Raw genomic sequence first — 13,331 nt, forward strand, 5'->3', positions numbered from 1 at the left:
AGCATACATCACATGTACATGACAACCGGGAAAAACCGGTTTGTATAGGGAGAGATTAATTAGATATTTTATAACTTATATAAATACTAAAAATCGTATATTCATTTTGAAATGAAATGCAGTTTTAATTTCAATATTTATTTTTTCTCTTTTTAATTCAAAATTTTTCCGTTGCAACAAATAATATTTGTGCATTGTACACGTGACAAATGATATCACATGACTAATCCGTCTATATAATTAATCCGTGAATCTGGCATAATTTTTTATTTGTTTTCATATTTATTATATCTGCAAATAATTTAATTTAATGGTTTCAAATTGTAATTCGGTTTATCGGTCTTAAACATTCACCGAAAAAAATGTGGCTGTGTAGGTGAAAAACTGGTTTCGGCTTGTAACCGGTCTTGGAGCACCAACTGCGAATGGTGTAAAAATGTGATCACGCCAAGAATGGCAATATACACAGGATCATCTTCGAGTGTGGCTAGAATTAATGAAACTATACGCCTAGTACATATAAACCTATATCGGGCTTGGATATAATATAAATAATTATAATTTTATTATTTCCACTTGCTTGCATACTATTGTTCTAAAATTAGTATAGTTAGTATGATACCATATTTTATATTAAAATATTATTCGTAATTACCCATACATACAATAGTCGACGAGATCAGATGATCGGCAATAATGACCAATGCTGCGTAACATAAGGATTGACAAACGAATCAGAATCATCCTTCTTAATTTTTATTTTATTTTATTTTATTTCTTTTTTTTTTTTTGTTTATTTTTCATTACTGCATATTTGTTTGAATTAAATTAACTTGTCAGATTGTCATATGAGTGAAAATTTCAAAATACGGAATTTAAAATTTTCTATCTAAAAAATCAATTGAATATTACGTCTGTAGAATTGTAATTTATTTTCTGTTTTTGCAAATTACTATTACTATTACTATCGTTATAATCATTTTTTTTAAAAAAAAAATTTCGTTAATATAAGAAAACAAAACATTGGCTCGAATGAAAATAACTATATTAACATTTTGCGTGCCTCAAGTGATCTCTGAATTCTTTTTTTTTTTTTTTTTTTGTCGTATTTACTATAAAACCATATTTATACACTATATTAAACTACTACTTTTGGGCAACTGGAGAGTAAACAAATGTTAAAGAAGTGGATATAATATTTTGCCCTGTGGCTATATTATTGGTTAATTTATACAATTTGATAATCAATACGTAAGTCGATATGCAGTCATTTAATAATTATAATTTTTGATTTACATTTTGCTTATCGGAAAGATTAGAAAGTTGCGATCGGCATTATATTTGTAATCTGACTTTTGCATAAAAAAAGGTTTTTTTTCGTCATAATATAATTTTTTTTTGAAAAAACAAAAAAAATAATATGGATAGCGATTTAGAAAGTGGGAATCGGGCATATGGAGAAATAATTACTTATGTGGCCATTAGTCCAGATGGTTCATTAGTAGCAACGTTTAATCCATGTAAGTTATAACACCAACACTGTACGACTATACGTTCATATTTTCAATAAAAAAAAAAACTAAATTCTTATAACTTATTAATTTTCAGATGGCTCTTCTATATCAATTACAAAATTGAAAACTAATGAAAAATCAGAAATACGCTTTGATAGGAAAAAATTCCTTAAAAAGAAACCACGTAATATTCTTGGATGGTCTTTAGCAGTTTCGAATATTATTGAAAATGATATTGGCTTGATTGCAATTTCTTGTATAACTGAAAAAGATATGAACACAAAAAAAATTGAGAAAATTAGTTATTTTTCCCTTATTAAACAAATTTATACAATTTATAGGAAATCATCATCTTCTTCAACTTATACTATGCTCAATTATCTCATATATAGTAATATCATCATCATTTTGATTAAGTCCCCCCTTTTATCTCTTTTATGGTTTATTTTCGTCCCCTTTTACATTTTTTATTTGACTGAATTATTACACCCTTATAAGATTTCGAAAAGGGATAAACAATTTCAATTATCTTCTTCTCCTAGCGAAGGGATGATAAAGCTCTTTAAATTTTCATTTAATAATGATAGTGATGATAATTATAATAACGATATTTCTCTATACAAGTGTCGTCTCGGTGGAATTGTTAAATTTTTAAACAATTCTAAAAACTCATTAGATGATAGTATAATATTGGTTTGCATGAATTGCATAAAAATACATAAGTTTAATATTAAATTGAACAAAAAAGTTTCCATATTAAAAGAATGTACTTATTTATTACCTGAAAATTTATTTAAAAAATTAGAAAGTTTTGATGATTCAAGACGCAATTGGGAATATCTTTTAAGATCTGGATATCAAGAATTTTTAATGGTTGACACGAGCAATAACCAACAAACACAAAGTATTGAAATGTACGATATTAATACTTCACAATTAGTGAATGTTTTTTACAGAAGTCGAGGAGAAAAAGATTATATAATTTCAAGAAACAATGAACCCGGAATTTTTGCAATATCAACTGATTCAAAATTATTTGCTTATTCTTATGGAGATAATATCATTACAATTTATTTAATGGAAAGTGGACTTGAAATTATTTCGAAAAAATTTGATAATATTTATAAAATTAAATTTTTAGAATTTATTGAAAAAGATAAAAAATTGCTCATTATTGATGAAGATGAAGAATATGATATGAAATTTCATCTTTGGATTATATCAGGACGTTTAAATAATTATTTTTCTATTGCTAGAGATGATCTCCCTATTTCTTCAAAATATGATGATTATGAATATTATAATACTTTAACTAAAGTAAATGGAAAAGTGGTTTTTTATAATAGAGATTATAAGGATCAGTTTAGAGTTTTACAAGAAATAACTATAAAAAAGATAATCTTTGGAGAAAATTATGTCTTAAAAGATGAAACAAACGAGCATAAATATAATTCATATGATTTAGAACCATGGAATGATAACGTAAAACCTATTAGTGGTAAATTTCTTAATAATGATAAGAGCACTATTCTTATTATTGGTCAAAATAGTATTCAAGTCTGGAAATCTAAATTCACAAATTTTGAAGATTTTGAAGATTTTAAAAATTTTAAAAATTCGTATCTTGTATATATTTTAATATATGAAGATATCGAACCTGTGACAACGTCTGAATTTCAAATTGAAGATAACATGATTACTATTATAACTCACGCATGTAAATCACTTGCCTACCTATATAAACACACTGATAGTATTTATTCTAAAGAAAAAAATCAAAAGTTTGTTAGTGCAATCACAAATATTATTAAAGACTTTATTAAAAATTATCCTGATAATTGGAAACTTATGGAGATTCAATATCCTTTAATGGCATATCTAATTTATTCGCGTTCATTTTCTTTAATAAAATACATTTTGTTTGGAGACAATAATCGAGTTGAGTCTAAAAATACTGGTTTGTTACACAGACCACAAAAGAAATACGGTTCTTATCCATGTTATGATGATTTGAAATTATATGACGATTTAGGATTTGAAGACAATGACTTAAGATCAACTAATGATTTGGAATTAGCTTTAAAATTCTGTCAAAGTAAGCGATTTTCTTATTTTATTGTTATCATTTAACGTATTTTGATCCTAATATTTATTATTTATAGATGAAGATGCTGTTATGTTGGCATATCTATTAGAATATTATTCTGAAAATTCCATGAATCATATTGGTTGGATGATTAATGTTACAAAAATTCTTCCAGAATTATCTAAACATAATCATGGTATATTTATTATATTATATTATATCGTTATTTTAATTTATCGCAACGTTTTTATTAACGAATATAATCATTATTTAATAGCTGCTAATTATGCGAAATTATTATATTATAAACCTTGTTTTGGAGAAATGAAATATAATTTTCCAAATAAATGGTTTCAAGTAGCATCATATAGTCAAGATACATTAAAAGTATACGTGCCACTTACTAACCTTATACCAACAAATTCTTTTGACATCTTTTTATATAAAAAAGTGAGGTATATTATATATTCATTTAGACTAATTCATTGTTTTAAATACTATATCTTGTTAATATTTTTTCTTTATCATAGAAATGATGATATTTGTATGGTTCCACTTGCAAATTTTACAACATATAATTCAACAATTAAAGAGAAGATTGAAGGTGAAGCAGATAAAGGAAGGATTGAAAGATTCATACATTTTTTGAGGGTTCTAATATTGCCACCCGGTTATAAGAATTTAGATGATAAAGATTTTAGACCATTTCTTCAGATTAAAAAAAGTGAAATTTCATTTTATGAAATTCCGGCTATGGAAGCAACTATAAATGCAAGATGGTTACAAGCAATGGTACATCAGTTTACACCATTTATAATTTATTCTGTATTTTTAATTATATTCTCCTCATGTTCTCAATATTATTCAAGTTTTAATCATATGAGCGAGAATATAATTAGAATTGCAGTATTTTATTACACTGGAATATATTTATTAATGATTGAATTCTTACAAATGAAGAAGTATAAATCCAGTTACTTTACGATATTTAAAATATTTGATTTATTAAGTATCATTTTAGGTATAATTGTTATTACAATAATATTTGAAAAGGAATATTTTGGTATCAATAGAGTCAGCAATGAAGATATTATTGTTTTTATATCATCAGCTACTTTGGTACTTTGGATCGAAATGGTATTTTTTAATAATTATGATCTTTTTTAAATTTTAAATAATTTTCTATATTAACTTTTATATTTTATTCATTTATTTATTTCAAGCTCTTACAGTTTCGATTATTTTCAGTAGTAGCAACAAATATATTTATTTTTGGAAACATTTTAAGAAAGATCATACCATTTTTTGCATTTATGTTCATTTTAATGGTCGGATTTGGACAGGCAATGTAATTTTTCTTTTTTACTTACAAAATCTTACAAAATATTTTATTATTAAATCAATTAAATGAATATTAATTAATTTTTTTTTATTTATAATGAATAGGTTTGTTCTTTTTAATCATCGATCACTCTTTAATTTATATCCGTCAGCCTCAAATTTCATGTTTACTAATGGAACTGCAAATATAACTTTAGTAATGACAAGTCAAGATAATCCTTTTAGCACAGTATGGGATTCTATACTTTCCACATATTATTGGAATACAATTGATTTGAATACTTATGATAGTTGGCCATTAAAATTATTTGCTTTCATTACAAATATTATTTTGGTTCTTGTTTTATTTAACATGATTATTGCATTAATGAAGTAAGTTAAGATAATTATTATATTTTTGAATACATATTTATATCTATTTAATAATTCTTTTATTAATTATTATAAAATTATTTAGTGATACATTTAATAAAGCCAAAGAAGATGCTAGAATTGGACTGTTAATGCATAGAGTAAAACTTATTAATGATTTTGAAAGGCTTGATATTTCCCCATTATATAAAAATGATTTCCCATATATTTGTTTTCATAAAGATACTAGCTTAATGAAAAATTGGTTAAAAAAATCTCAAAAATTTAGAGAAGAAAAATTATATTCATGGTTTAATGAAAATGTTGATGAAGAAAAGATAACTTTTGATAATGGAATTGATATTAAATCTTGGTATGAAACGCTCATATCAGGTAATGAAAATTAAGATGATTCTTTATTGATTGGGTTTCTGTAGCTTCTATTTCTTTAATACATCCACCTAGTCCTTTTGTTTTTTATTTATTTATTTAATTATTCCATTTTTTTTTGTTAACGTTATTCGATTACATACATTTGGACTGTATCATTATTATTAAGTATTTTATTATAAGAAACATAAGAAACAATAATTTAATTTAATAAAACTATTCGAAAAGTGTAAAACTATTCAAAAAATGATTTGGTTAACTAAAATTTAATAAACCTAATAAGTCTTCTATGTTTTACTAATATTGTTATTGTTGAGGAATTAATTTTAATAGCCGGAGCAGTATTCAGTTTGAATGAGTTTCGATGCGGAACGCTAAACGGCTAACGGAGGTGGCGGAAAACCACCCTAGCGTCGCCTCCAAAAAATAGTAGCCGGATCTAATTTCCCTGGGTGCACGTGATTTCGGTTCATAAGTATTTCGACCATTGTAACAATTTTCAAACAAACTCATAGAGTGGTACCGCCAATGGTTCTCTTTGTTCGATCAGCCAAGGTGACATCGTCGTAGTGACGGCGGTTTGGCTCATGGTTTCAGGGAATTGCTTTCGGCTCTAGTATATAGTGTCCATGAGATTTGTAGCATCACTAAATTATCAGGAAGTCCAGTGACTATCCCTGATCAAAATCGTAAATTTTACGTTAAGATTTTTACGTAAAATTAACGAAAAATGTGTCCAATAACTGTTAATGGACAATTAACTCATTAATCGGTATAATCATCATATTTACGGACAGTAATCAGACAATACTGTCTTATAACCGAAATTTAAAGATCGTCCAAACTGGCCACTAGTAATAAACTACATTTTATTAGTATTAACTTAATGATTTCAACTTAAATAAATTAAAAATGTATATATTATATATTAAAAGTTTAAATAGTCTAGTGGTTAGGCACGAAAAATATGTACTTAAGGTCTTAGGTTCGATTCTTAAGGTAGGTAAAGTTTAATTTAATAATTATATACAATAATATTGTAATATAAATATTAAATATAATTTTAATTAGTAATTTTCACTAAACACCCATATACCTAAAATTTACGGTTTATGGACGTACATAATTAACTTCCAACCTGCGGAGGGTCTGTCAATAGACAGTTAGTGGGCATATGTCCAATAACAGTTGCTGGTCAGCCTGAAAATTTAGTGATGTACCATGGCTTAATTCACGTTGAATATAAAAATAAAAATAAAAATAAAACAAATAAACTTGTATTATACATATCTCAATTGTCAGTATTTTATTAAAGCACAATATACATATTTTATTCATATTTAAACATGTTTCTGAAAATTTAATACTATTATTTTTTAAAAAAAAAGTGAAACAAATTGTTACTATTTGTTGCTGACTTAGCATCTTTAAATTATTTAAATATTTATAAAAAAACAGAAATATTTTGTAATATATACAAAATTAGATTGAAAGGAAACAATAAAAAATCAAACAAATACCAATGAACAAAAAATTAAACTAACAACCCTCACCATCACTCTCAGAGCAGCAAATAGAATTGAAAGATTATTAAATCTTTCCAATAAAAATTTTCTCATTGTCGACATATTTCCTAATTTAGATGTAGCTTTTTTAAAATTGTTGTTAATTAATGTCACTGCATTATGAAAGTTGGCTGAAGATTATAGAAATGGGGGAAATAATTTCAGAAGAGCAAGGATACAAAATCTATCAGGAAAAAAAGAAGGAGGAAAATTCATTAAAAAAAATATTCTTAATTAAGTGTATGAATCAGTGGGATGTTACTTCCCAGGTGATTCTCCAAAATATTATTACAATGATGAAGAATCACCAAGATACTATCCTGATAATGAAGAATCACCAAGATATTATCCCGATAACAAAGAATCTATTCTTCTTATGGATGAATCCTAACTCTTCCCTCTGTTTGCTTTCTCTCTTCTTTTCTCCCTTCTTCATTCTTTTCCTTCTTTCCTCTCTTTCTTCTCTCTTTCTTCGCTCATTTTCTCCCTCCCTTCCTTCTCTCCTTCTTCGCTCTTTTCCTCCCTTCCTTCCTTCTTCTTCACTCTTTTTCTCCATTCCCTTTCCTTCCTCCTTCCTTTCCTCCTTCACCAGTGGATTCCATTATTTTTTTGATTTTTTGTTCCTCAGCACTTGATACTGACTTCATCTGTTTCTTTAGCTCTCTTTTGGCACTTTCTTTTACATTTACATTTAAGTCATTGTTTGGGTGTTTTCCTCCTTTTGCTATTTCACTTTCTGAGCATCTCAAGTTAGTACTTTGATATCCATTTTATTATAATTTTCAAATGTAAAAGTTTATGCAAAGTGCATGAGAATCATTTAATTACACTGGATATAACAAAATGATATAGCATCCAAAACTTGTGTTTGTTTGACTAAATATATTATATACTGAATGATTACGTGAGTTAAAAATTGGTATATTATAGTCACAGATAATCATTTATATGGATAATATTTTTCTTCATCAGAATATGAAAAAAATTAAAAAACCCTGATATTAACATTCCCATTTATTTATTTTAAAAATTTTTCAAAAATGAGGGGTAGAGGACATCAAACAAACAATTAATTTGGAACATCCTAAATTTTATATGATTATTTTTTTAATTTATACTAATAATACATAAACTTAATAATTATACAATAATATGAAACTAAATTTTTTGATGCATACAATTCTATTCTATTTTAATTAAATATATTATTAGTTTTTATCCTCTAATTCATCTAGTTTTTGGGCCTCCTCTAACAACCATACAATATGACCAAGAACTTTTTTTACCCGATCTTCCATATCTTCATCTCCATATATAATAACCATTGGTTTTGATAATTTAAAATAAGGTTTTCTTTCATTATCTAATGAACACTCCAAAAAAAACCATTTTTCAGAATCAGTTATAATACCAAAAACATTTTTCTTCTTATTTGATAAAGCTGATTCACATTGAACTGCATTCTGAGCAACACCTTGTTGAAAATCTTTATCTTTAACTTCAGTAATACCAATTATTCTAGAATTTTGAATTTGAATTAAAGCAAAATCTACAGGTCCATGACCATTCATACCTGAAACATTTTTTTCTGGATAAACCTTAAATTTATCTTCAAAAAGGTTGGCAATAGCTACAAGGTATGAACAAACATATTGACTTTTTGATGCTTCATTTCCAATAGGAATAGCTTTGAAGCGGAAATTCAATTCAGTTATAAGATGCTTGATTATTACTTGTGACTTTTCATCATTTAATTTTACATATCCACAAGTAAAAGGAGGAAATACAGATAATGTTGGATCACTATCTTCACTAAGTTTATAGAGTTTACATACTTTTGGAAAAGTCCAAGAGGAAAAGGATAATGATGTCTCTATAGATATAGTGAATTTGAGGCTATTTCTTGATACAAATAATTGAAGCATATTTTGAAACTCTAGGTCACTTTTAGGAGAATATTTTTCATCATTGCATGAAAAGGCAAGTGTTGCAATATCTTTCTGAAGTTCTGGAAATTGATATAAAGCAAATATAAATTCTTTAAGGTCTTTAAGAGTCACTTGTTCTATATTTACAATCCACTTGGATGTCTTTGTACGTTTTGGATTAACTATAATATCAAATTCTATAATTATAAAATATAAATCAGTTGTTGTTTGATTACAAACTTTCTTTAATATAATCAACATACCATATATAGACTTCTTAAGTAATTTCTGCAATTCTGCTACTTTATTTATCAATTCCAACTCTTTTCTAGTTTTAGTAGTTTCTGGTAAAGTTACAATAATATGAACATGTTCATTAGCAGGAGTTTTAGTAAAATATTTGCTTATTTTCTTTGTTGCAAGAAGCTCATTGTTTCCAAGAAGTTGAAGGTTAGTTAGCTCATCAAAACAATCATCGGGAATTTCAACCTGCCAGAGTTTCAGTTGATCAGGATCAATTCCAGCAAAATCATTATGTTTTTCTTTTTGGATTAAACTCTTAAGCTCACTAATGGTTTTGTTTTTGTTAATATTAATAGCAAAGGCATTGTGTGCATTTCCTTGAACTATACAAAAAAGAGTAATAGTAGTTCGGCACTTTTTTGATTGTGAATTGAAATTTTCCTTTTCTTCAAGTTTTCGCTTTAAAGAATCCTTAATAAAATTTATTTATTAGCAAATTATATAATCAATAAACAAGGTTATAATTTATTATATTATACTGACTAACCTTATTTAATTCTGTAATCACCTCCTTCCAGTAAATTTCTAAATTTTTTGCACGACATATTTGTTCTTTATTTACCTGTTATAAGAAAGATTATTAGCTGTGTGTATTAACATTTTATTTATGATAAAAGAAGGTACATAGCCAGTTCCTCCTCCAGAACAAGCAGACTTTTACCAATACAAATTTCAGACACCTGAATTAAAGACTTGGATTGGTTACCAAGTGGTTTAATCCAGTAATTCTCCTATCTCGAAGCATCAATTTAGGAGTTGCCCTCACTTTGCTAAATAAAAAACACACCTTTTCCTTTATAGAAATTAAAGATTCTTCATTAATTATTTGATATTTTGCTTCCATTAGAAAGTGATTGACCCAATGATTATTAAGTTCCTTCCAATTATTAATTGGTAATGATGAAGCAACAATAGTGTTGTGGTGAAGGAGTAAGAAACCATAATATGATGCTAAATTTCCTTTCTCTTTAAAATAAGATTCTAGGGCTAAAAGTCAAAGAAGAATAGTTAGAAAAATTGAATTTATTTTTATGCTAAAGTACTTAAGATTTATTTACCCTTATGTCCAGAATATAGTTCACTCATAATTATTTTATTAAACAAGAAAATTAAAAAAAAGTAAGGTTTTGTTAAAGTAAGATTAAAGATTGTAAAGTAATCATAAAGTAAGAAAAAAAAAATTATAAAATAATTTAGAATAGAGATAACCAAAATGCATAAGGATCTTAAATACAAAAAAAAATAACTTATATGTGGTATGACTTGGACTGACACATTAACATGAAAAAATAATAATTATAGTAAATGACCTGGCTTTTGTCAGTCTAGCTCATTATTGCAAGTAAGATGATATGGAATGATATGATTTTACTCATGATAATTATTATCTTGATTTTGCTAATAATGACAAATTATGATTTTTAATTCATATAATGTCATTTTTTTTACCAAAAAAGGAAAAAGATCTTATAAAAAATTAATAATTATGACACATATTGATATTATAACAGATACATTGTTCATAGTAATTAGTAAGAAAGCATTGGCTACTTCTCTTAATGAATATAAAACCATTATTTGTAATCTAATTTATTTTTTAGAAACCTGATAATGATACTATCTAATTTTGAATTGTTCATATTAAGTTAGCATTAGAAATCAAATACTTCTCTTTATGAATATAAAGTCATTAATTTATTTTTTACTTTTTTAGGACTTATATGATTTTACTATTTTAGGAAATTAAAAAATTCAAGTAGTATTATTGTTAGTGACTACTAGTGAGTCATTATTTGTAATTTTATTTAGATTTATAGAATAGATAAAATTAATACATGCCACCGCATTATACTGCATTTTATTAGTAAAATCCGGTGTAACAATATTTTTTACATATGATTAAATATGTACCACACTAAAGATTCGTTATATCGTTAAATTCGTTATACCAAATTCACCTGACTGTATTGAGTATTGATAAGATAATTTTGAGCATAATTATATAATTCTTTTAAGAGATTGAATCTTAATGCCTGAAGTCTCCTCGTGATCAAAGTAACTAATTCAGGAAGAAATATAAAATGTTATTTTTAAATTATTTTGTGTCACTGTGTGAAAGATAAAATATATTATACCATTCTAACCAAATCATATTCTGTTGCTCAAAGGAAATTATTTTTCGTCATATCTTAAAGAGTCGTCATCATACATGATCACGATCCATGAATTTTTTTTTTTTATTAAGGAGCGAAGAAATTAATTTAAACACGCTGAAATAAAAAAATAATTGAAGATAGAGGAATTTGCTTTTTTATTGAAGCATGGACAAATAATATTACGTAGCCATTGTTTACTTCAGATGTCAAGTGATATACAGTATTATCAGGAGCCTTTCAAAGATCTGATGACAAGAATCCATTATAACACAAAACCTGACTATATTTAAATTACTTTTTATGTAGAAGATATTATTGTAACACTTGGTAATAATTAATCTTTTTATTAATATGTAATAATTTTAAAATATATTACAAATAAAAAAATTAATATTTTATATTTTTTAATATTTAATAATTTCTCAAAAATCGTAAAAATGAATGTTTTATTTAATATTTGATAACATTGCAAAAATCAAATTAATATTTTTTTTTTTTTTTTTTGATATGTAATGATTTTTAAGAAAACTTCGCAAACATTAATGTTTATTATAAAAATTAATACTTCTTATTAATGTTTAATAATGTTACTTTTAAAATATTAAAATTATTATGTCATTATAATATAATTGTCAGGATGATAAATGTTGTGATAATGAGTGTTGTGATAATGAATGTCAAATAAATGGAGGGAATAATGTGGTTTCAAGATTTTGAATTTCGGAATTATGATTTATCAGGATTGTGAGCATCGGGTTTGTATATATAAAGTTTATATTTTTACATAATTGTGAAAAAAACTTTTTTTAATAAAAAATTAAAAGCTCAAAATATTTATATAAATAATTATATGGAATCCACTTATATCATGTAATTTTTTTTGCCGTAAAAACACCCTAAAAATGGTAGCCGGATCAAATTTGCCGGTTACACGTGATTTCGGATAATGATTTTTGGTAATCTCATGTCGATCTTTTTAACACGTGCATAATTTTTTCGTTTGATCAATTTTAAATCAGTTTTTTTCTCTTCATTTTAATGATTTGATTATGTCAAGCTAACAAAATAAAAGTCTGTAAAGGGTTTCATGTTTGAAGAGTTTCTGAATATAAAAGGTGTTGCTTTAAAAAAGTGTTTACGTTGCCGAAATAATATAAAGACTATTTGCAGAAAATATTAAATAAGATATACATGAATATTATGATATAAAAAAACTGTAATTTTTAATTTTTTTTATTAATGTAAATATTAATAATTAAGAGTTATTAGAAGAATCACGTAACAAGCCAAAAAACGGTATTTATGGTTAAAAAATGTTCGTTCTAATTTTAACTCATTTGAAAAAAATGAATAATGATATTATAGCACTGGAAAATCGTAGAACTATACCGAGAACTTGGATAAGAATACAAGGTATTAGGATATTAAAATAATTTTTTTTTAATTTCTCATCTACATATATGATTATTCAATTTTTAATTTACACAAATGTATTAATAACAATTATTAATTAGTGGATCTAAGATGTTCTTTGATTAAATTTGAAAAAACATATTGTACATAAAAGTTAATTTTAACTTTAATTAAATGCAGGTTATTTAAACATGGCTTTTAACGATTGTAACAACTAAAATAATAAATATTAATATTTGGTTTTGGTTAAGAAGGCATCACTATTTATCAAGCAACATCAAGCA

The 13,331-nt window shown here is 25.6% G+C and overlaps 3 protein-coding genes across 3 annotated transcripts; 1 reads left to right on the top strand and 2 right to left on the bottom strand.

The window, feature by feature from the left end:
* Window positions 1–1,420: 1,420 nt before the first annotated feature.
* Window positions 1,421–5,699, top strand: OCT59_023717 (uncharacterized protein; the record flags this gene model as incomplete). The annotated part of the gene is made up of 8 exons (XM_025327366.2): window positions 1,421–1,520; window positions 1,609–3,609; window positions 3,677–3,796; window positions 3,878–4,055; window positions 4,131–4,737; window positions 4,824–4,948; window positions 5,047–5,313; window positions 5,399–5,699. 8 exons carry the CDS (start codon window positions 1,421–1,423, stop codon window positions 5,697–5,699), a joined length of 3,699 nt encoding a protein of 1,232 aa, XP_025171644.2.
* Window positions 5,700–7,581: 1,882 nt separating this feature from the next.
* Window positions 7,582–7,803, bottom strand: OCT59_023718 (uncharacterized protein; the record flags this gene model as incomplete). The annotated part of the gene is made up of 1 exon (XM_066134906.1): window positions 7,582–7,803. The coding sequence occupies one exon, from the start codon at window positions 7,801–7,803 to the stop codon at window positions 7,582–7,584; it is 222 nt and encodes a 73-aa protein (XP_065990985.1).
* Window positions 7,804–8,455: 652 nt separating this feature from the next.
* Window positions 8,456–10,564, bottom strand: OCT59_023719 (uncharacterized protein; the record flags this gene model as incomplete). The annotated part of the gene is made up of 4 exons (XM_066134907.1): window positions 8,456–9,889; window positions 9,966–10,040; window positions 10,185–10,465; window positions 10,537–10,564. 4 exons carry the CDS (start codon window positions 10,562–10,564, stop codon window positions 8,456–8,458), a joined length of 1,818 nt encoding a protein of 605 aa, XP_065990986.1.
* Between the last annotated feature and the right edge of the window lie 2,767 nt (window positions 10,565–13,331).

The sequence above is a fragment of the Rhizophagus irregularis genome, chromosome 4 (genome assembly GCF_026210795.1).
Source record: "Rhizophagus irregularis chromosome 4, complete sequence".
Classification (NCBI taxonomy): domain Eukaryota; kingdom Fungi; phylum Glomeromycota; class Glomeromycetes; order Glomerales; family Glomeraceae; genus Rhizophagus; species Rhizophagus irregularis.